General features: G+C 37.3%; 3 protein-coding genes across 3 annotated transcripts in view; 2 read left to right on the top strand and 1 right to left on the bottom strand.

The window, feature by feature from the left end:
- Positions 1-9,879, bottom strand: part of LOC306987937 (uncharacterized protein) — a 26,289-nt gene extending 16,410 nt beyond the window's left edge. Inside the window, exons 1-4 of the mRNA XM_079592599.1 lie at positions 9,324-9,879; positions 7,585-7,989; positions 5,255-5,314; positions 149-262 (exon numbers count right to left, since the gene is read on the bottom strand). Coding sequence (XP_079448725.1) covers positions 149-262; positions 5,255-5,314; positions 7,585-7,989; positions 9,324-9,372 — 628 coding nt within the window. The 5' untranslated portion in view covers positions 9,373-9,879. The remainder of the gene's footprint in view (positions 1-148; positions 263-5,254; positions 5,315-7,584; positions 7,990-9,323) is intronic.
- LOC306987907 (SLAM family member 9-like) overlaps positions 1-25,322 on the top strand; it is a 436,375-nt gene that overhangs the window by 167,615 nt on the left and 243,438 nt on the right. The gene's annotated exons all lie outside the window — the stretch shown is intronic.
- On the top strand, positions 14,557-20,708 carry LOC306987891 (SLAM family member 5-like). Its single transcript, XM_079592517.1, has 6 exons — positions 14,557-14,689; positions 15,045-15,362; positions 15,622-15,918; positions 16,020-16,145; positions 16,652-16,719; positions 20,355-20,708. The coding sequence occupies exons 1-6, from the start codon at positions 14,560-14,562 to the stop codon at positions 20,406-20,408; spliced, it is 993 nt and encodes a 330-aa protein (XP_079448643.1). The 5' UTR covers positions 14,557-14,559; the 3' UTR covers positions 20,409-20,708.

Genomic DNA, 25,322 nt, shown 5'->3' with positions numbered 1-25,322 from the left:
CCCAGTTAGATGGGGCTTCGAAAATTTACTACCTCGTCAGATGACGTTTACTACTTTTTACTGGCCTTAATTTGGCATAATTTAATTTACTACCTTTTACTACCTTTTACAACCCCGCGGAAACCCTGTATCTGTAAGTGTTACTTGCCCTTTCCAGTTCTCCAGCGGCGATAGTAAATCATACCAGCAGCTCCTACAGCTCCAGACACCAGCACAGCAACAACAGATATTCCTGCTACAGCTCCTGTAGACAGACCTGAAGCTGGAACAGATAAAGACACAGAGACATTAGTGTGAGTGAATCTGACTGTGTTTATACCATTATCCCTGGAAATATTCTCTCTGGACACGTTTACAGGTGCCCCATTCAAAGCTACTTTAAAGTCCAGATTGAAACCGTATCTGCGTAACAGTGCATTGATTAAACACTGATTTTATACTGTAGTTTATCTCAAGCCTTTTACCCCTCAAATTAATTTTAATGATGTATACCTCATTTTAAGGTATACATCATATACCTTAAAATGGTATATGACGGCTGTTCTGGTAAATCGGTTCTGGTAAATGGTAAAATCGGAGCGGCTGTTCTGTCGGACAACATCTCCAAGACGTTACACACCATATGACTAGTAAGTCAAAGTCCAAATCACATTCTTCGCTGTCCCAAATTAATTGATATAAGTACCAGTGTAGAACACTATATAGAAACTGTGTCTATTCCTCGTTTAGTGAGGCCAAACAATAAATCTACTGCAGGATCTAAGAAAAATCTAATTGTGATTAAACCAGAAAATCTCAATATTAGTGAACAAAAACAATTTCTAAAGCTAGGTCTTCTAAACATTAGATCGCTTACACCTAAGGCGGTTATTGTAAATGAAATGGTCACTGATAATAGCTTTGATGTACTCTGCCTTACTGAAACCTGGCTTAAACCAAATGATTATTTCGGTCTTAATGAGTCCACTCCACCAGGATACGGTTATAAGCATGAGCCCCGTCTGATTGGTCGTGGCGGCGGTGTTGCAACAATCTATAGAGATATTCTTAATGTTACTCAGAAAACAGGCCACAGGTTTAATTCGTTTGAAGTACTTGTGCTAAATGTTACGCTCCTAGATGTAAGAAAGAAATCCCTATTATCTCTAGCCTTGGCTACCGTATATAGACCGCCAGGGCCCTATGCGGATTTCCTAAAAGAGTTTGCAGATTTTCTCTCAGATCTATTAGTCAATGTCGATAAGGCAATAATTGTTGGAGATTTCAACATACACGTTGATAACACAAATGATGCGTTAGGAGCTGCGTTTACAGATTTATTAAACTCCTTTGGGGTCAAGCAAAACGTTAGTGGTTCCACTCATCGTCTTAATCATACTCTAGATTTAATTATATCATATGGAACCGATCCAACCGATATAGATATTATACCGCAAAGTGATGATGTCACTGATCATTACATGGTAACTTGCATACTACGTACGGCTGAAATGTGTCATGTTGCGCCACGTTATCGACCAGGCAGAACAATCCTTCCAACCACTATAGATAGATTCTTGAATAGCTTACCTGATCTATCTCCACTCCTCAGTGAATCCAAACTAACAGATGAACTAGAGGAAATGACTAGCAGTATGAGCACCATTTTCTCTAGTACATTAGAAACTGTTGCACCAATTAGATTAAAAAGGTTAGAGAGAAAACTAAAGCACCATGGTACAACAGTGCTACGCATGTTATCAAGAGAGAAACTCGTAACTTAGAGCGCAAATGGAAACAAACTAATTTAGAGGTCTTTAGAATCGCGTGGAAAGACAGTATGTCACGTTATAAAAAGGCTCTAAAAGCAGCCAGGTCTGAGCATCTCCGCAAACTAATAGAAAATAACCAAAACAATCCAAGGTTTTTATTTAACACTGTGGCTAGATTAACAAATAAACAGACATCACCTGAACAAAATATTCCGTTACATTTTAATAGTAATGATTTCATGAATTTCTTCACTGAGAAAATAGAAAGCATCAGAAACACAATTGTAAATGTACAATCTTTGACAGCGTCTTATGATTCAGCCTCAATTATCGCCCCTCAAGAACAACTACAGCGCTTTACAACTATAGGACAGGAAGAGCTAAATAAACTTATCACTGCATCTAAACCAACAACATGTTTATTAGATCCAATACCCAGTAAACTACTGAAAGAAGTGTTACCTGTAGTGGAAGAGCCTCTTCTCAATATTATTAACTCGTCTCTATCTTTAGGACATGTTCCAAAAACATTCAAGCTGGCAGTTATAAAACCTCTTATTAAGAAACCACAATTAGATCCAAATAACCTAGAAAAATTACAGACCCATTTCAAATCTTCCATTTATGTCTAAAATACTAGAAAAAGTTGTGTCCGCTCAATTGTGCTCTTTCTTGCAAGAAAACGATATCTATGAAAAGTTTCAGTCAGGATTCAGGCCACATCATAGCACAGAAACTGCACTCGTTAAAATTACAAATGATTTACTTTTAGCTTCTGACCAAGGCTGTATCTCAATACTAGTTTTACTCGATCTTAGTGCTGCGTTTGACACTATAGATCAGTGGTTCCCAACCTTTTTCCTTGGGGCCCCCCCTATGTACATATTTAACAATCCGTGGACCAAATTATGTATAAATGTATATACAGTATATACATGCAAAAAAAATTAATTAATACATGCATATGCGTGTATTTATATACAAAATAATTATACACAGTTCACACATATATTATGCAAACTCAAACTTTTATTTTGGATGCAATTAATTTTTTTCCCAGCACTAATCCATGGTTTATTTTATTTCAGATGATTAACATTTGAGGGCAGCAATTGTATTCATAATGTAAAAATAAAACCGACGTAATTTTACTTGAAGGCATTATAGCCTACTATTCCTGCCAAACTTTCATGGTTGCAGTTAGTGTTACTACAGTAAATCCATGGTGAATGTTGCAGATCTGGACACTGGATAGTTCATTCACGGCACAATGTTTCTTCCTGGTTTCCATGCGCTGTTTGATCCGTTAATAACGGAGAAATGTGAATGTTTCTCTCTAGATCTCGCAGCGATGTTATTACTTCTGTGGCAAATACAAATGCTTTCTTTACTGGATCTCTTATTAGCGCTGTGTAGTAACAGCGTCGCATGATCACGATCGGCTCGCGCTGCACTGATAAACGGTGATAAACGGTCCGTCAACCACACAATAACGAGCAGTTTCGTTCCGCTTGCATTATGTTTGCCATTTGATGTTGGGCGCTGTTGTGGTCGCGCCGGCGTCTCTTACATTAGGAGCACGCTTGCCACGCGCAACGCGCCTACATTTGAAATAACGAAATTGTAATTGAAATCGGCATTGTTAGCATATGATTTTTTTTAAACTTTGAAAAAATATTTTTATATAAAATTATTAGTAGAACATTTTATGCATCTTTATTCACCTCAAAGCATCCGCTCCCGCGCCCCCCCTGTGAACTCTGGCGCCCCCCTGAGGGGGGCGCGGACCCCAGGTTGGGAACCAATGCTATAGATCATAAAATACTCTTAGATCGACTTCAAAATTACACTGGTGTTCAGGGACAGGCATTAAGCTGGTTTAGATCGTACCTATCAGACCGTTACCATTTTGTCCATTTAAATGGGGAAAAATCAAAGATAACGTCAGTAAATTATGGAGTGCCGCAGGGATCTGTATTAGGCCCCCTGCTATTCTCAATTTATATGCTGCCACTTGGTAATATTATAAGAAAACATGGAATAAGTTTCCACTGTTATGCTGATGACACTCAATTATATATTTCATCTAGACCAGATGATAACACTAAATTATCTAAAATGACAGAGTGTGTTAAAGATATAAAATATTGGATGACGTGTAATTTTCTTCTATTAAATTCAGATAAAACGGAGGTATTACTGATTGGTCCAAAAAACTGCCAACAAAACCTCTTACAATACAACCTTAATCTAGATGGACGTCCTGTTACTTTATCCTCTACAGTAAAAGACCTGGGTGTTATCCTAGACCACAACTTGTCTTTTGAAAATCATATTTCAAATGTCACAAGAACAGCCTTTTTCCACCTTAGAAACATTGCTAAGCTACGTAATATGCTATCAGTTTCTGATGCAGAAAAGTTAGTTCATGCATTCATGACCTCGAGACTAGATTACTGTAATGCTTCATTAGCTGGTTGTCCTGCATCCTCCGTAAACAAGCTACAGTTAGTCCAAAATGCAGCCGCTAGAGTTCTTACTAGGTCAAGAAAATATGATCATATAACACCAATTTTATCATCTCTACACTGGTTACCTATTAAGTTCCGTATCAATTACAAAGTATTGTTACTGACCTATAAAGCCCTAAATGGTTTAGCTCCTGTGTATTTAAGAGATCTTCTATCGCCATATAATCCATCGCGCTCTTTAAGATCGCTAAATTCGAGGCTTCTGGTCGTACCTAGGATAACTAAGTCCACTAAAGGAGGGAGGGCGTTTTCACATCTAGCTCCTAAACTCTGGAATAGCCTTCCTGATACTGTCCGAGGCTCAGACTCGCTCTCCCAGTTTAAAACTAGATTAAAGACGCATCTCTTTAGCCAAGCATTCACATGATGCATCTCATACCTTTTATACTACAGTTAAATCAGATCAAATGCATTCATATTATGAACAGCAGCTACGCTAATTATTTCCCATCTGCCTTTTTTGTTGTTATCTCGGGACGCCTGTCCCGAGATAACGCAAATAGAGTTTGTCAGCTCCAGTTAGTATCCAGCCTCTCATGGAGACTTCAGATGCCCCAACGCCTGTGATGAGACGACTCGACGCCTGTGAAGAGACGACCCAACGCCGGCGATATGTTATGCCCTAAATTTCATGATTAACTAACTGTATTTTTGTATGTATATTTTTGAAATGCATTTTCTGTAAAGCTGCTTTGAAACAATGTGTATTGTGAAAAGCGCTATACAAATAAACTTGAATTGAATTGAATTGAATTTAACATTCTTTTATCTTCTTTCTTTAATATTTTCTTTTAAGCCATGAATCTTTTTGATTACTATTTTTTTTATGTTTTTATGTGAAAACATTTAATTATTTTGTGTTTAAAATGGTCTATAAATAAACTTGCCTTACAAACATACATTTTTTTGTTCAATTTATTATAAATTGGGACAAAGGATGAATATAAATGACAAAAAAAGGATGAAACATACTCTTGTCAGTCTCTGGATCTCTTATGTCCTTTTGGGAATCTGCTTTATCAGGATCAGCAGCTGGAAAACACAAGAGAAGAAAATGAAGAAATACAAAACACAGATTAGAAAGAAAAGAAACTATGGATAATAATGGTAGTTCTCTTCATTTGCCGCTGCACAAAAAAAAAAAAAAAAAAAAACCTGAACAAGCTCCCTGCAGCAGCTCATCACTAATATTACTCACTAATACTAATATCACTCAACACTAATATTAATCACTAATATTAATATCACTCATCACTAATACTAATATCACTCATCACTAATACTAATATCACTCAACACTAATACTAATATCACTCATCACTAATATTACTCACTAATACTAATATCACTCAACACTAATATTAATCACTAATATTAATATCACTCATCACTAATCACTAATATCACTCATCACTAATACTAATATCACTCAACACTAATACTAATATCACTCAACACTAATACTAATATCACTCATCACTAATACTAATATCACTCAACACTAATACTAATATCACTCAACACTAATACTAATATCACTCAACACTAATACTAATATCACTCATCACTAATACTAATATCACTCAACACTAATACTAATATCACTCACCACTAATACTAATATCACTCATCACTAATACTAATATCACTCAACACTAATACTAATATCCCTCACCACTAATACTAATATCACTCAACACTAATACTAATATCACTCACCACTAATACTAATATCACTCAACACTAATATCACTCATCACTAATACTAATATCACTCATCACTAATACTAATATCACTCAACACTAATACTAATATCACTCATCACTAATACTAATATCACTCAACACTAATACTAATATCACTCATCACTAATACTAATATCACTCATCACTAATACTAATATCACTCATCACTAATACTAATCACTCATCACTAATATTAATCACTAATCACTAATATCACTCCTCACTAATATTAATCACTAATACTAATATCACTCATCACTAATATTAATCACTAATACTAATATCACTCATCACTAATATTAATCACTAATCACTCCTCACTAATATTAATCACTAATACTAATATCACTCCTCACTAATATTAATCACTAATACTAATATCACTCATCACTAATATTAATCACTAATCACTAATATCACTCCTCACTAATATTAATCACTAATACTAATATCACTCATCACTAATATGAATCACTAATACTAATATCACTAATCACTAATAATAATATCACTCATCACTAATATTAATCACTAATACTAATATCACTCATCACTAATATCAATCTCTAATACTAATATCACTCATCACTAATATTAATATCACGCATCACTAATATTAATCACTAATACTAATATCACTCATCACTAATATCACTCATCACTAATACTAATATCACTCATCACTAATATTAATCACTAATACTAATATCACTCATCACTAATATTAATCACTAATACTAATATCACTCATCACTAATATTAATCACTAATACTAATATCACTCATCACTAATATTAATCACTAATACTAATATCACTCATCACTAATATTAATCACTAATACTAATATCACTCATCACTAATATTAATCACTAATACTAATATCACTCATCACTAATATTAATCACTAATACTAATATCACTCATCACTAATATTAATCACTAATACTAATATCACTCATCACTAATATTAATCACTAATACTAATATCACTCATCACTAATATTAATCACTAATACTAATATCACTCATCACTAATATTAATCACTAATACTAATATCACTCATCATAGTGTCAGCATTGCTGAACAAGAGAAAGAAACATCACAAGTCAGAATGATCAGTTATGATGAAGAATGAAGCATTCAGAAAAAGAGTCTGAAAGAAACAATTACTCATATTATATATTCAAAACATTGATTGAATCTTGAAGTATTTACAGAATAGTTCTCCTTAATACGACTTAAGAGTGTCTGTTTATTTTTGACCAGAATAGAAATACAGTTTTTAACTATAGATGTTGCAATTAAACGAAAAGCATGGAAATGGAAGTTGAATATCTGTGTAATGTTGTTTATTAATGTTGATTACTGTGACAGAAATCAGTTTGTACAGAAACAAGTTATGTAGCCTACATATGAACAATAACATACAGAGAAATATTGTAAACAGATCTGATAGTCCCTCACAGTGCAAAATAAAAAATAAAATAAAAATTTATTTTAACAGTATTCAATCTTTAAAAATACTTCAGAGTAAATTACATCAAATGACTCACCACTGACAGTCACGCTGAATGTTTTTATGGTGTCATCATGAGAGTTGCTGGTTTTTCTGATGATTTTTGTTCTGTCACACTTGCGGTTTCTGTTCAAGCTTTGCCTTTTGCCTGAACTTTCGCTTCTGATAAACTCTGCTTCATAACGTCCAGCGTGTTCAGATCTGATGTCTGTGATGGTCAGAGATCCGGTCTCATAGTCCACCTTCAGTCTGTCTCTGAATCTCCCGTCTTCTCCATCAAATAAACAGCTCTTACTTGACTCTCCGTTGTTCAGAGCTATGAGAGTGTTGTTGAAATACCACCGCATAATATCATGTTGTTGTATGATAACACCAGAGTTTAGAGAGACTGAATCTCCCTCCATCACTGACACTGGCACTTCTTCTGTATTACCAAACACTCCTGAAGACACAAATGAACAGTTGCTGTAGTTTTGGCAAGGACATGAAATCAAGTCAGCACCTCCAATGTCTTAGATTGTGAGAAAAGAAACAACTGACAGAAAAATAGCAAAAGATCAGAAAATCTGGGTACAGATTTACAGCATAAGATTTTTTTTAACTTTGGTGAATTAAAAGTCTAATATTTATTCTCTCAATATGTCATTATTTATATAAATATTACAATGCATTAGTAATTTTAATGCAGAACTATAGTTACTTGTTGCATATTTTTTAATATTTCACAAACTATTCTTAAACAATAGTAGGTCGTATGCAGAGTACTTGGCTGTAGCTGTGAGCAAGAGTGCCATTCTCAACACAGCCATGGGTCACTAAATTAGTTACAAAACACAGGATTCAGTCAGTACACACAACGGAAATACTACTACTGTGTGCTCGGAGACACACAACAGTTCAGCAATGGCTTTGTTGCAACTATTTTTGTTATGTTTCGTTAAAAATATCAATATCACATTTGCAATCGTGCAGGTACTCTGGAAAACACAACTCTCTCGTGAGCTATTGCTATATCATATTATGGATTGTGATCATCTCTTATGATAATCTTCAGATATTAGTAAACAAGTGTTTAAGAGAATATTGTTCTGCAGGATATCTCTGTGATGTATGATAGATGAATAGTGAAGTCTGTAGTTTGAGAGCATATGTTATTTATAACTATATTTTTTTTTTTTAAAAAGTCATAACTTGTGGGGTCAAAAAAATGACCTCAAGTAAGCATTATAGCTAGCTAACTTGCTAGCACAGTTATCTGGTTAGGTGACCCAGTGATAAAACATAGCGGCTTTTATTGAATATTTAAATATATTTATAAAAAGTTTAATATTTATTTAGGGTTTTCTGTTTGTTTATTTATGCATTACAACATCTTTGGACATTCCTGAAATAAATAACAATATAGCCTATATACACATGTTGATACATTACTTGCCTTTTACTTTTAGAGATTAAAAACTATAGTCTGTTCATTTTGCTGTTGATCTATGAAGCAATCTTGGTTGGTAAGAAAGGGGGCATTTTACCCCACCAGTGGGGGCGCCAAAGCCATGATAAAAAACAAAGTGCGTTTCTGCACTCCAACCAGCAGGAGGCAACACATTAATATTTAACATGCACAATAAGAAAACCAAAATAAAGCGGACCTTCATAATTGTCAACGTTCTTTAAAACAGCTAGAAGTAAAATAAATATTTTAAGATAAGAGTTGATATAAAATAAAACCGTAATTTTTCAACCATGAAAAAAGGTGTTAGAACAATATAAACGGCTTACCATCAAAAGCAAGTAAAAAGCACAGAGCGAGAACAAAATACCCTGCCATTATCAGTCCCGCTCACATGAGATATTAATGAAGATTTAGCGGAGACTCTTAGCGCCAATCTCCGGGCGATCTCTTGTTATGGCGGCGATGTAGGCAATCGTTTCTCTTTCGTTTCTCTGTAGACAAAACCCCCCGCGGAGGAACCCGCGTCGTTGAAGCAGGAGTAGTGTAAAACAAAGGAAGAAAAAACAAACAAACAAAAAAAAAAAAAACACGACAGAATTGTAATATTCAGATAAAACGAGAAACACGTATACTGCGATGCTTGTTTGAGATACGCAGTTCTCTTCCTCTTTCTTCTTCTTCTTGTAAGATTCCGGCAGTGTAGACGCTGCAAAGCGTATTACTGCCCTCCACAGGTCAAAGTTTGTACTAAATTCTCACATACAATCCTGTGTCATGCAAGAATAGAAGAACTGCCTTGGAGATCAGTCTATGCTCGTCACTGTGTCCAAACAAAGATAAAACAGAAAAAGCCTTTACTCCAAGTCCTCTTTCTTCTTCTGTGAATTTTATTGGCAGCTTGCAATCTTTGTGCATTACCGCCATCTACTGGACTGAGGTGTGATCACATTGGGAAGTGCAAAACTACAAATACAATTTAAAATAAATAAAATGTACATCCCAGAGGATCAGAGCCCAAGCGTCAGCTGGCGCTGCGTGTACTGCTCCTCCAGCTTCAACCTCAGCTCTTCCTCCAAAAAAAAGCTAAAGTCTTATTGCTATTTGTGTTTTTTTTAAGAAACTCTATCACTGCTTTGGTTGTAGACTGTGTTCCAGGTAGACTTAACAGGTTGTCTTCCTCTTTCTCTTCTTCTTCTTCTTTAAATTTATTGGCGGTTGGCATACCAATTTGGTGCATTACCGCCACCAACTGTTTGGGGTGTGGAGCTTCAATGCGGATTTATATGCTAACATATCCAAATAAATATATATATAAATAAATAAATATATATGTGTATTCTTGGTTGTTCTTAAATTCAATCAAATAAACCTGTTTCTTTTAAGTATCTCATGAGAGCTGGCCATGCTGATGGTTTTGATGTAGAAAAAGAAAGTAAACCCTCAATTGATAATTGTGTATAACCTAGTTCTTTGACTTGTTCTAACAGTATGGTTCTCTCTGCTGTGTGCTTGCTCTACAGTTTCTCTTTTGTCACAGTTAATGCACAGTCCTGTTGTGTGTTTCCCTAAACGACTGAGATTATGATTGAGACCTGTATGTCCAAGTCTTAACCTTGTGATCACTGTTTCTCCCCTTCACTTCCAACCACCCTGCCTCCTTGTTGTCACTTGTCTGTACTTATATAAAAAACGCGCTTTGGTCTCCTTTTCCCAATGTCTTTGCCATAACCTATTGATTCCTGTTTTAATGACACTTTTCATTCCCATTTTCCTCAATGGAACTGTCCATTGCAGGTCTGACTTAAGAGTCTTTTTAGCCAAACGATCAGCTGCTTCATTACCCTCTATTTCAACGTGAGATGGGACCCACATGAAACACACTATAATATTAAGATTTTGTAATCTATATAGACTATGAAAGATTTCATGAATCAAGTCAGGCATACAAACAGATTTGCAATTTTAATTAATGATGCCATTGAGTCTGAACAGATGCTATAATGATGAGGCCCAACCTCCTCCATCCACGTGAGTGCTAGTAAAAAGTGTAAACAGCTAATGGTCTGGAGGTCTTTTTAGTATTGATTTCTGAAAATGTGGTAAATATACAGATGCTCCCGTCTTTCCTGTATGTGAGTCTTTTGAGCCGCCTGTAAATATTTGAATATTATACTTGAGACCTAGATAGGCTATTGTTTTACCAGATCGTTCATCCCGCCATATTTCTTGCATTGTTTTAACATCTTTGCTATTTCAAGATCCACAACTGGTGATGGAAATATCCAAGGAGGAATAGCAGGAAACGCCACTGTACAACTGTTAGTTGATTTAAATTCGTTTTAGGATTAGCGGTTCACCTGGTGTCGGATTCTGCAGTTGCGCGCAGTTGGCTCTCTATGCACGATCGCTTCCGCGTTTTGTCTCTGTCCGCCAAGTTACATCCGGTGCTGCGTCAGAAGCCGTTTTTGCAGGTGGAGATTAGGGCAGATTACACTCGCTGTTTACAAAAACTTCCAGCGGTTAACGTGAATGATGTTAACAATATTGTGAGGCAGTTCGCTGTCACACCTGAGTTAGAAAGAGGAGGGCTTTAAATTATATATTTCGAGCTACATCGACAACTTTGAGGGTGATTATTTTCTCAAATCATGCGAAATCCAACTAGCGAATCAGTTTATAAAATCGTGGTCTCTGTTTCTGCGAAAATGAATTTGCCGCTAGTACTACACTTCGCTATAGAAACGCGCTATGCGGAAGTAAAGACGCTGACTGAGATTCCACCGGAAAAACGTCAGCAGCGTTCGTGCATAGAGCCTGCTCTCCACCGACTGCGCTGATCAAAAGCATGATGGGAAACGACTGCTGACGAATTGGTTAAACAACCGTGATGTATTGTTTCAATCATTTAGAACTATGATTTCGTGTTTTTATGTGTAAATTATGTGTGAGTATTTCCAAACTCTCTGACAGTGTGATCTCATGGGTTATTTGATTGTCATATTTATAATTTTTTTTTTATAAAACATAAGTAACTAAAGTAAAAAATATTGATATACACGTCTTTGGTATGTAATTAAATAACAAGAACTTTAATTATCCAGTTTATTAGCAACACCGTGGACGAGCGTGAATCCCGCGATATCCGCCTTTGATCTCATTGTTGTCTGATCCACTGTGAGGAGAAATCTGTCCGTCTTGCCAGCACTATTTTCACTCCTCCCCTCACTGCAGCCGCCTACTCTCGACTACATTTCAGGCGAGGCGCATCTCAAACAAGCCTATAGATATCCATATAAGGCTAGATGTCTTAAGGCAGAGTCTCTCGAACGGCATCACCCGGCGGCCATCTTGTCACAGAGAAGCTTTCTGGCGAGCTCTGTGGACCTGATGTAAGATGAGTGATCTGCACGAACACAAATCCTCTTATCTCGCTGAAACCTTGACGGATTTACAAACGGTTTGGTTTCTCAAGGATATTTTTATATGGAAGTCCATTGTTATAATTATCCATAAGTATGCAGTCTCATAACTACATCTCTGACGTTAATAACAAACCAAACCGTTTGAAAATCGGTAGAAAATTTAGCAAGTTATGGTTATTTAAAAACTACATGCACCATTAAAACACAATGTCACGAGTGAGCGAGCTCCCTGTGGAAAGATGGCCGCCGTTTGCGGACGTCAACCTCCATTGGCCAGCAGCACGGACGAGACATCTAGCCTTTATTATATGATATCTATGGTCAGTTATGGTCTAACTGCACGCGATTGCAGAATCCGACATGTGCAGCTTGCGCTCGCTAGAGCTTTTTGACATACGACAGCATGACATCAGAGCCAGACTGACCGCACTCAGACACATTTCTAACCGGCATGCATCTCGCGCTGATCGCCGGTGATCGGTTCTGCACAGATTTTGCTCATCTCAAACAAGCCTGTTGTTCTTGGACATGAACAGAAGACACTAGAGGGGGACAAAGCTGACCCCTTTTCTAGTCATAATACCGTTTTGAGTTAGCCTGGCTAACGTCAGACCTCTTTCTCATTGAGACGTGGTCTGGGACTGGGAACCACATGTTCATTTTCTCGTATTTGAGGCGTGGTTTACGAATGCCCAGAGCCGTTTATTGGGCGCTACAAATGTCTATCAAATGCGCCTGTACGTAGCCCATAGCCAACCGTTTCCATTATACCAGATGACGTATGTAGAGCGACATAAATTCGACGAGGAAGAAGACGAAATAAACTACTTAGAACACTATCCAAGGCTGCATTGAAAGGTAACTTCGCGTCCACTTTTAGACACACACTTGCGAACTTCACTAAGCACTTCCCCTTGGGGGAATCCCTGCCGCCATTTGAAGTGTGTTCCACTTCGTGAAGTGGACGAAGGAAGATTATATGGACAGACCCTTGTTCCCTCGATTTTGAACGAGTGAGCGAATCTTCATATGTACACTTCATACTTCATATGTACACTTCAGGCACCTATATGTCCCACAATGCAGTACGATTGTGATGTCACCACAGATCGCGTCTAATCACAATCACAACGAACAACTCTATGATATATTAATTATATATGTTTTCTTTAAAACAATTCAAACACACCTATATACATTTGGATGCTGCATTAAACAAATTCTTAAAGGGATTTAAAAATAATAAATTAACTCCAGCTGATTCCATGTGATCAAGGGCTTAGGACGTTCCAGTTCATCCCATTGCGGTTTCCGCCAGTAGTGGCACTCGTGTAACGTAAGCAATGACGTACATCCGAGTGAACGAGACGGAGGGAAGTTAGCAAGTGAAGGGCATGACGATTTTGGACTGGAACGCAGCACATGTTGGATTCATAGATAAACAAACTGTTTTTAATAGGGATTTACTGCATAAATAAAATAAGTCTTTATTTTATGTTAAACATTGACAAATCATTAGAAAGGTAATTTTTAACCTTTTATTATAGTGAAAAAAATTATAGTGACAGCAATTTCTTAAAATTTTGGTACGCAAAATCAAAAATGGAGTCGGCTATTTCTGTCTATCTGTTTACTCTTTTCTATCATCAGCACTCCGTCTGAAAACGTTTTCACACATGTCATTTCCTGTTGCTCTGAACATTTCCCCCTTCATAAATGTGTGTATTTGAGGCGTGTGATTTTTTTTTTTTACAGTTGATTCTTAGCAAAAAACACTTTGTGCTTTCAAAATTATATGTGCACATTAATGTATAATTACTTCAACTAATCAAGTATTCTCGTAAGCGTAGAATTTGCCATTTATAATACACACGAGTGAGCTGCTCAAATGGCGAATTTCATCTAAAATATGAAAAAATAGTTCTTCCAGAAAGACTAAACACTGATAAATGTACAATGCATGGAAACAAACCGGTCACAAAAATAATTAAAGAAAGGACACAACAAACATGTTTTCAGCACTAAGAACAGTGAGTCTTAAAAGCTATGAGAATATTGTGACACTATGTGGTCACAGCTAGTGGGCATCGACTGAGGCGTGCTAGAGTCAGTTGGGGGAGGATCCACACGCACACTATTAATGTCACACTTATGTCAAGTAAAGACACACTGTTGTCAGAAATTCCAGTGTTATAATTTTAGAACGGCAATTCAAATTAAAATGGCTCACGCTGTCATTTTGTTCTGCTTGTGTTTTTGGCGAGCTGTGGGTAAGTAAAAATTTTTTTTAATGAATTTTATTGCTTCTTTATACAAGGTGGATTTGCATTTGCTATTATACAGATAAAAAATATTCGTAAATTTAATTGGAATATTACTGATTTATGCAAATATTGTTCAAAACCCCACTATTTATTTTCTTCCCTCAAGCACTCGTTTCCCCATTTACTCGTCATGCAAATTTTTCGATATTTCATTTTATTTCATTAATCACAGAGATCCAATTATTGAATTACTGGCTCACATATAATATTACATCTTAATGTTGAATTGTTACAAACCAGTGATCTTAATTAAATAAAGAGTATTTAGCCTTAATATGTGACCAACTCTATGTTGTGTTAGCTGGTACAGATGCAGTGAAGTCAGTGTCAGTGATGGAGGGAGATTCAGTCTCTCTAAACTCTGGTGTCACTGACATGATGGATGATGATCTGATTCTGTGGAGGTTTGGAGATGGAAACACTTTAATAGCTCAAATCAATGTACTGGACGACAGCATGACTGTATATGATGATGTTCTTGATGGGAGATTCAGAGACAGACTGAAGCTGGACGATCAAACTGGATCTCTCAACATCACACACACCACAACTGAACATACTGGAGATTATAAACTTCAGACCAACAGTGTGATCAAGAGGTTCAATCTCACTGTCTTTAGTGAGTTTAATATCAGTTTCTTTTTGTTTTTTTGTTTTGTTATAGCTTTAAAGAAGATGCGTTTTTTATTCTTGAAATTGTAAAATCTGATTTATGTTTGACTCTTCATTTAATTGAATGCTCTTGTGATTCATTATTATGATGTCAGTATCTCAAACAGCATAATGTTTTATACTTCTAAAATCTCGATCGCAATCACTGAATGACATAGCAAATGGTCACTCAACAGTATGAATTATATAATTCTTATCTTTCTCAGCTCGTCTGCCTGTTCCTGTCATCATCAGTAACTCTTCACAATGTTCATCATCATCATCATCATCATCATGTTCACTGGTGTGTTCATCAGTGTTGAATGTGTGTGATGCGACTCTCTCCTGGTACGCAGGAATCAGTGTGTTGTCCAGCATCAGTGTGTGTGATCTCAGCATCAGTCTCTCTCTACCTCTGGAGGTGGAATATCAGGATAAAAACACCTACAGCTGTGTGCTGAACAATCCCATCAGCAACCAGACCACACATCTGGACATCCACACACTCTGCCACACATGTGCAGGTACCACAGCACTGATGATACATGTGTGTGTTTACTGACCTGATCTCTGTCTTCTGTTGTAGATCAGACTGATGCATTCACTGCTTTCTTTATCATTACAGAGTCAGATACACACTCTTCTTCACACCCTCCAGTGTCTCTGATAGTGTCGATCTCTGCTGGATCTCTGATAGTCGCTGCAGTCGTGATCTTCTGCATCTACAGGAAATGTAGAAAAACTGATCAAGGCAAGAGTTACCTACTTCTTACAAGTAATAGTTAAAAAATATACTCTAAATATTTTCATATTTAGATATTAATAGTCCTAATTATTGATAGTCCTAGTTATTTTTTATGAAAAGAAACCAAAATAAGATGGTTTCTTTTCATAAGAACCCCCCCCACCCCCACCAAAAAAACCCCACTAACAACAGATTCTTCATTACTTACACTTCATTTAAAACACACAATCAAATCTGCATCAATTCAACGATGTAAAAACGACTTTATGAACTTCTATTGAACTTTAATGAAATTTTCACCATGAAAAAACATATCACTTTAATTTTGTTACATTTCTCTTGATTTATAAATTATTTGCAAATTTTATACATGCTTTGCTAGGGACTTTGTATGCGTGTGAGAGACACTCATGAAGTGAAACTTAATTAAATGGTTAATGCCATCAAAACCATGTAATGCACTATTGCAATTATTTAAATTAATATGATTTAATCTATGATTGTTGAAACAGTTGAGACTGGTGATGGTGAGATCACTTACGCTGAGCCAACATTCTACAAAAGAAAACCAAAGAAATCGGTGAGATACTTTATTCCTAATGTATGTTGTTTGTCTCTGTATCATTTGAGCAGTGAGGCAGATGTATATGTGTGCTTAAAAAAAAAAAAAAAAAATTCTGGCTAAAATGTGTGCTGGAATACATTTTCAAATCAACTAGAAATGTTGAAAGAGTGCAGAATCTCTAAACTTCACGAACATAATAGACGTTCAACTTAAACCTCGTCAGTGAGTGAACACTCACTCGAGTTTCTGCCAAAAATAAACACTGTTCAGAGGAAACCAACGTCTTAAGGAAATGAAAGCAGTGGTGGAAATAGTAAAACATGTTTTTTACTTAAGTTAAAGTATTGCTACTTAAGAAATAATTGACTTGAGTACAAGTAAAAGTATTGAAAAATAATATGACTAAAGTAAGAAGAGCGTTTGTCCACCAAAGCGATTTTAGCCAGCTGAAAACGCCGAGCTGCGTGCGCTTGAGAGCGTTTTGGCAGCGCAGCGTTTTTTTAAGTTGAGACACACACAAGTGTCGAATTCGTTGCAGAATAGGCTTGTTTGAGATGCGCCTCGCCTGAAATGTATGCGAGAGTATGCGGCTGCAGTGAGGGGAGGAGTGAAAAAAGTGCAGGCAAGACGGACAGATCTCTCTTCTCGCAGTGGATCAGACACCAACGAGATCAAAGGCGGATATCGCGAGACTCACGCTCGTGACGTGCACGGTGTTGCTAATAAACTGGATGTAAGTTAAGTTCTGTTGCTTTTATAATAATATAGGCTTGTTTGAGATGCGCCTTGCCTCGCCTGAAGTGTAGTCGAGAGTAGGCGGCGTCATTGAGGACAGGAGTGAAAAAAGCGCAGGCAAGCCGGACAATTCTCTCTTCCCGTAGTGGATCTGACACCTGTGAGATCAAAGATGGATATCGCGGGATTCACGGGATTCACGCTCGTGCACAGTGTTGCTAATAAACTGGATGTAATTTAAGTTGTTTCTTTTATAAGAAAATAAATATAATGAACTAGACACTCAACGTTATTGTTATTTAATACATACCAAAGACGTGTTTATCAATAATTTTTACTTTAATTACATATGTTTTATAAACATTTTTTAATAAATATGACAACAATCATATAGAGATCACTATCTGGTCAGAGAGTTTGGGAATACTCACACATATTAGGCTTGTTTGAGATGCGCCTTGCCTCGCCTGAAATGTATGCGAGAGTAGGCGGCTGCAGAGGGGAGGAGTGAAAAAAGTGCAGGCAAGCCTGACAGTTCTCTCTTCTCACAGTGGATCTGATACCTGCCTGTGAGATCAAAGATGGATATCACGGGATTCACGCTCGTGCACAGTGTTGCTAATAAACTGGATGTAATTTAAGTTCTGTTGCTTAAATATGAAAATAAATATAATGAACAAGACACCCAAATCACTTGTTAGGCTATATAATCCCATTCCAAATACGTGTTTATCAATCTTTTTTTTTTCTTTAATACATGTGTTTATATATGAAAAGGAGGTTTGAAAGGGATTTGCAGGTGGCTGGCTTGAAACCAATGGAGGTGTCGGTAAGAACAATCCAGTCCAGTCAATTTAAATTACACAATGTCTTTATTAGGCATGTGTGTATGTATGTGTGTGGTTTCTAGGAGGGAAAAGGATATGGGATACAATTAACAACATAATGCCACAATTCATCTGAATGACAATCAAACATTGGTACAAGAACTTCGAATGCATGAAATTAGCTAGGTAGCTTACAAACAAAGTCAATACAGTTTCTCTGAACTGTAATTAATAAACAGATAAAGCCTATAAATACTCAAATGCACATATTCTTACAATTACCACAATTAGTCACATGAGCATATCAAAGGAGAAACTTATGGAACTTACATAATTCAATAACGCACACAAGGCAGGAGACACAGCATTTGCAGCAGCAACACACAAGGATTCCTCCATGTGGCATTAACAAGAGGTAGGGGCTGTGTGTACAGGTGCTGTCTAATGAAGTCTGTGGCTGATTGAGGCTAATTAATTGAAGGTGTGGTGAATTGCACGGGGAACTGAGTGGCAAAGAAAAATGGGCGTGGCAACTGCAGGACAGAGAGGAAAACTTCCAAACAATATATATATATATAGCCTATATTAATCACATAATCCATATAGAGATCGCACTGTCAGAGAGTTTGGGAATATTCACAGATCATTTATAGGCTATACATAAAACATGATATCAGAGTTTTAATATCAAACATTTTAAAAGAGAACATTACATCATGGTTGTTTAAACCAATGAGCATTAAGCTGTGTCGTCAGCAAGTCGTTTCCCATCATGCTTTTGATCCGCGCAGTCGGTGGAGAGCAACTGCGCGCAACTGCAGAATCCGACAGGTGTGCCTTGCGCTCGCGAGAGATTTTTGACATACGTCAGCATGACATCAGAGCCAGGCGGAACGCAGTCGGACACATTTCTAACCGGCATGCATCTCGCGCTGATCACCGGTGATCGGTTCTGCGCAGATTTTGCTCATCTCAAACAAGCCTAGTGTCTGAAGCGCTTCAGACCTGTCTGTTATTGGCTGAAGCGCTTCAGATCTGTCTGTTATTGGCTGAAGCGCTTCAGACTGTCTGTTATTGGCTGAAGCGCTTCAGACCTGTCTGTTATTGGCTGAAGCGCTTCAGACCTGTCTGTTATTGGCTGAAGCGCTTCAGATCTGTCTGTTATTGGCTGAAGCGCTTCAGACCTGTCTGTTATTGGCTGAAGCGCTTCAGACCTGTCTGTTATTGGCTGAAGCGCTTCAGACCTGTCTGTTATTGGCTGAAGCGCTTCAGACCTGTCTGTTATTGGCTGAAGCGCTTCAGACCTGTCTGTTATTGGCTGAAGCGCTTCGTCTGTTATTGGCTGAAGCGCTTCAGACCTGTCTGTTATTGGCTGAAGCGCTTCGTCTGTTATTTGCTGAGTAATTGGCAGTTATCGGGCTCCACCGCAGTAGTTTGAAAAGTGTCAGTCAAATGTCAGCTCGCCCTGTTGACCCGTCGGCATCTTTGTCAGAGTACTTTGACAACAAATAATCAAAAAAATAATCAAGAAAGTAGAAACATTTATTTTTATTTTTATGTAAGCCTGCTTAAGTACTGTAGCGAACGTATTCAGTTACTTTCCACATTTTTCTGCTGATTTGGATGTCTTCATGTGTTGTAGTGTGATAAAGCAGAAACTAAATTATTTAATTTATAATTTAAATTAATGTTAAACCAGCCTTATTAGGTTGTATTTACACTGTCCAACATATCAGATCAGACATGTTCATTATGATATTACTATTACACATGATAGTATAATTAGTATTTGACTTCTGGCCATTTCTAACAGAAACAAACAAAAATTACTTTACACTACAGTAGTAAAATTCCAATAGTCCTATGTCTTAATTTCTATATCTGTATTATCTATCATTCAAATTAAACTGCATGGTTCGCACATGCTCAGACCAGCTGCTCATCCGCCCTGTCCTAAATGACACACTAATGTGCACTTGCGGACTTACAATAGGCTATATCACTTTGAATCTCAATCAATCTTCAAAATACATTTTCCACATTTTCATTCAGAAGATTATATTACATTTGTGTTATGTTTTTTTACAGAATGTTAAAGAGGAGGATGACGTGGTGTATTCTGGTATCGCCATTAGAAGATGATCACACTTCAGTTTACTGTACCAGATCCAGCTGTGTGATTGTCTTCAATGGGGACGTATGCGAAACCCTGCAGTTCCTGAGTGTAAGAATGTTAATTCTGAAAATAAACAACATAAAACCGTAAGGTGTTTATTTTTAGCAAGATATTTTTCAGTTTTGCTGTAGTTTTAATCCAGAGTATGACAGGAAATCCCAGCAGACACAGCATGATCACTGAGGGGTTTGAAGTGTGATATTCAGAGATGGATTAATAATATGCTCTCCTAAAAATAGCTTTGTGATACAGGGACTTCTCTTGTGAAAAAATATTGTGGCCAGGCCCAAGCAATAGCATCCAGCTGCAGCCCCGCAGACTCACCTCCGGCTAGACACCAGTGGCTGGACACCAGTGGATAGACAGCCTACGTCATTTCCTTTTTCTCCGTCATTTCCGTTTCGCCGCTAATTTCCGTTTTCACCTCTGGATTGACTCATATTCATTTTATATTTTCAAAATATTTATTTTATGTTTTCACCAGTGGATAGACAGCATTCTTTGCAGGCTTTTGCACACGTCTTTTCCATATTGTCATTTTACTTTTATGACTTAAAGGTTGGGTAAGGTAAGAATAGTCTAAAGAACTTTTTTTTCAAATTGGCTTAAACTGTCTTTATATACCAATACATAATTAAAATGTAAGTACTTTGAAAAAGAGAGTATAAAAATTGAGTGACTATAGTGTATTTAATCTTCAAAAAACACAGCTCATTAATTCCTACAGGGACGAAACAAGTGATTGGCTTGCGCGACTGTCACTCTCCGTCGCCATGACTACCGCCGCTATAGAGCTGGTAAGTCCCGCCCCCTCCGTAAAAACCCGCTGGACCTCAAAGTTGAAAAAGCGTCAATGCAAGTGAATGGGAGAAAATAATTATTTTCTGGTCCCGTTTGAATTGTGCCATGAATGTGAACATATGTTGTCTGTGAATTTTTTATATAATCTTTCATGTTACAAGTTTGACAGTATATGGTATGATTCGTCGGCTAGCAGTTGTGGAAAAGACATAACGAGAAAGACTACATGTCGCCTATGTGACGTCACCCCATAAAGTTGACTTACCCGTGGTTTTCGCCAACCTCAACGATTTTGTCCTCTCCCTGAAAGAAGGCGGTGAAGTGCACCAAAGACACAGCCATGTCTAGCGGGATCCGTGAGCTAGAGCCGTGTGCTAGTGGTGTTGACGTTTCAAACGCGTCGAAAGCAGCGAAGAGTTGTAGTCCACAAAGTGCTCTCACACAAAGTCTACCCGTATCAAACTTCTACCCGCTAAATTGTAGCATTCTTCACACGAAAGATTATATAAAAAATTCACAGACAACATATGTTCACATTCATGGCACAATTCAAACGGGACCAGAAAATAATTATTTTCTCCCATTCACTTGCATTGACGCTTTTTCAACTTTGAGGTCCAGCGGGGTTTTACGGAGGGGCGGGACTTACCAGCTCTATTACTGGCTCTGCCCACGTGCGCGCAGTCGCGCACCCGTTTTTAGGTGGGAGTGAATGGAATTAATGAGCTGTGTTTATTGAAGATTAAATACACTAGAGTCACTCAGTTTTTTATACTCTCTTTTTCAAATTACTTACATTTTAATTATGTATTGGTATATAAAGACAGTTTAAACAAATTTGAATAAAAGTTTTTTTTACACAATTCTGACCTACCCTACCTTTAAAATATATAATATAAAAGCTGTGTGCAAATTGAAATATGATCTTTATCATATGTCTTTACATAAAACAATTCTCAATAATATATATATAATATAAAAGCTGTGTGCAAATTGAAATATGATCTTTATCATAATGTCTTTACATAAAACAATTCTCAATAATATACTTAATATTATAACATCAATAATTCATGCAAACTGCATACACAAGAAGCACCTCGATATATACACAATATATATTGTTCAGATCATATCACTATTCTTTGTGACTTGAATTCAGCCTAGATCAATGGACTATAACGTTTTATGTCAATACAACAGACTTGTACATGTTAACTGACCACAGTTTTTTGCCTTGCCCATTTGGATATTCTTATTTTTTTTTGTAAATGTAACCACTTCTGTTTTTTTAAATATACATAGATTCATATACATGATCAGACAATTTACCAAACAATCCAGATCAAATGAACAAATCATGGTTTTGCAATATTTATTGGAAATTACACAATCTGACCATCAGAATGAAGATGCCACAGTCAGGCCCGTAAGGTTGTGGGGGAAGTAACCTAGAGCAACCTAGCTCTAGAATTGAGGCACACCAGAGTTCTAGCCTGGCTAACGCCAAACCCAATTCTCGTTGAGACTTGGGTCTGGGAACCACATGTGCATTTTCTCGTATTTGAGGCGTGGTTTATGAATGAGCCGTTTATTGGGTGCTAAGAATGTCTATCAAATGCGCCTGTACGCTCATAGCCAATCGTTTCCATTATACCAGATGACGTATGTAGAGCGACAGAAATTAGACAAGGAAGAAGACGATGGGTAAGATATTTTTGTGTAAACAATGACGTTCAGCGACTATTGCCGTTTGTGCAAGATAAACATGAGGGTCGAAGGTATATATGGATATAAACAAACTGCTTAGTTATATCGCATAGATGTCGTCATCGTCTTGCTGCTCCCTCCCCGTTCTGTGATTGGTTCCCTAGATGAGGCGAAAATCAGGTCCATGTATCCAGACTGCCTTTCAGCGTGAATAAAATCGCGCTGCGCAAAGGCAGTATGGGGAAACCCAGGCTACCAGAGTTCACTAATACCTTTAAAAAACACGACACAGTACCCTGAAAACAAGACGATTTTTTTTAAATAGCTAGTTTGTGCATTTGAATTCTGACATGACCTATCATCATCGACAGTTTATTTATTTTTCTTACCGCTGACATCTGCATGGCGCGTCAAATTTGAAAAGTTAATGACGATACGGAAATGACGTCAATTTGAAAAGGAAATGACGTCTGCTGTCCATCCACTGGTGTCCAGCAGCCACTGGTGTCTAGCAAGAAGTGAGTCTGCGGGGCTGCAGCTGGATGCTTCTCGGCCCAAGGGCCTAAAATGAACACCCTTTGGCTGGTTTCGTAGTCTAGTCTCAGACTACAATGCATGTTTGAGCTGTTTTAACTTGCTTGTTACACGAGTACACGACCAAGTATGGTGACACAAAATAAAACGTGGATGATCATCTTGAGTGATGATATTACTGCGCTGAGTTGAAGTGCTGCAAGTGCTATTCCGCCATACATTATAGTTCTCCATTTTACCCGCTTAGAAAAACACCACATTTTATTTTGTGTCACTATACTTGGTCGTGTAACTGTATTTAAATAGGGAAAACGTGGAGGTGTTTGGTCGCTTCTAACTTCATCTCTGTTTGGATCCTAATGAATGAACTGGGCTAAGCTTATCAGTGTCGCCGCGCGCCAGAGCGATTGAGTGCGCGCACTGACACGAGAGAGGTAGGCCTATTTATCAACTAGTTTCAGTTACGGGAATAACATAGTTTAATATGAAAAAACTGTGTTTTTAACAGTGAAAAAACAGTGAGTTATGTGGGTGGGCCAGTGGCGCCGTTTTTGTTTGTGTGCGATGATGTTGCAGGGCTTTTCGAATAAACTTTCAAGTGAATTGAGTGTTCCTTTAAGATAATGTCTGTATGTAATGATTGAATGATAAAATCAGATAACATCAGCAATTTTTATTCAAGCAGCTGATTTCTGTAAATGAATGTAAAACTAAATGTACATTGCAGCACAGGCTGAAGTCAGTATACATGAACGACGCCAGAGCCCGCCGCCCAGAGAGTCTTCCTGTCGGAACCCCTAGCAACCGTTCCGGAGGGAGGCTTTCTACAACTTGCTTCAACAGTTCCATTTTATTCGGAAAACAAATTAAAAACACACACCAGTCAACAATAAATCAGGTTTATATTTATATATTTTCTCAAATAAATTTGAATAATACGCTGTCGGTGTATGAATGAGTGTGTGAATGGGTGAATGTGAGGCAATGTAAAGCGCTTTGGTGGCCATTGGGTCTGTGAAAGCGCTATATAAATGCAGTCCATTTACCAATAAAAATAAACTTAAAATGTATTTTGATCAAACTTGCCTGGGAGGGCCAGTGAGTTATGTGGGTGGGCCAGTGGCGCCGTTTTTGTTTGTGTGCGATGATGTTGCAGGGCTTTTCGAATAAACTTTCGAGTGAATTGAACTTCAATAGATATCCTGTGCTCAGGGAATAGGGAGCAGTGAACACTGTGTAGGCACCCTGTCAATCAATCAATCCCTGAGTTCTCTAAACTTCTTTAGAAGTCCCTGTCAGTTCGAGGCTCTGGCTCCACTAGTCCCAGCTCAGTTTGTGGGTCAAAAATGAAACCTGCTGAGGTCTGAGTAATTTACTTCTGTACAGAGTTGTGGTTTGATCTGCTAAGTGGACAAACAGCTTCTGCATGAGCATGAGTAACTGGAGATCTGTGGTTAATGTCAGTTTGTGTGCGTGTGTGTGTGTGTGTGTATCATGATGTGCTATAGCTTGTGGTTTAAGGGTGTTTTTCCACTCCTTCACATACGATGTTCCGTTTGACTTCTGCTTTACACAGAACAGCTTTTCCCACGAAATATCGAGCCAGTAAATGCTGATGTTTGACAAATCTAAAAGTTATATTACTTTGAAATGTGAAAAGATCACGTACTTTGCATGAATATGCATTATTAACTTAAATAATAGGCTAAATAAGTTAGCAGACGTTATTTATAAGAACTCTTCCTGATACCACACCTTTTTTAAACAGTAAATATTTTATCCTTTTTTTGAAATAAATAAAATGTATGACTTTCTGTTGCAATGGTTGTTGATTA

The sequence above is a fragment of the Phoxinus phoxinus genome (genome assembly GCF_949152265.1).
Source record: "Phoxinus phoxinus genome assembly, chromosome: 20".
Taxonomy (NCBI): Eukaryota; Metazoa; Chordata; class Actinopteri; order Cypriniformes; family Leuciscidae; genus Phoxinus; species Phoxinus phoxinus.
Note: the sequence above shows the minus strand (reverse complement) of the source record. Positions and strands in the feature narration are given on the sequence as shown.

Bases quoted from the DNA above. Each gene is read 5' to 3' on its own strand.
- LOC306987891 (XM_079592517.1), top strand. From the start codon at position 14,560: ATGTCACACTTATGTCAAGTAAAGACACACTGTTGTCAGAAATTCCAG. The intron at 15,919-16,019 runs GTACCACAGCAC...TTATCATTACAG, and splicing joins ACTCTGCCACACATGTGCAG to AGTCAGATACACACTCTTCT. The intron at 16,720-20,354 runs GTGAGATACTTT...GTTTTTTTACAG, and splicing joins AAAGAAAACCAAAGAAATCG to AATGTTAAAGAGGAGGATGA.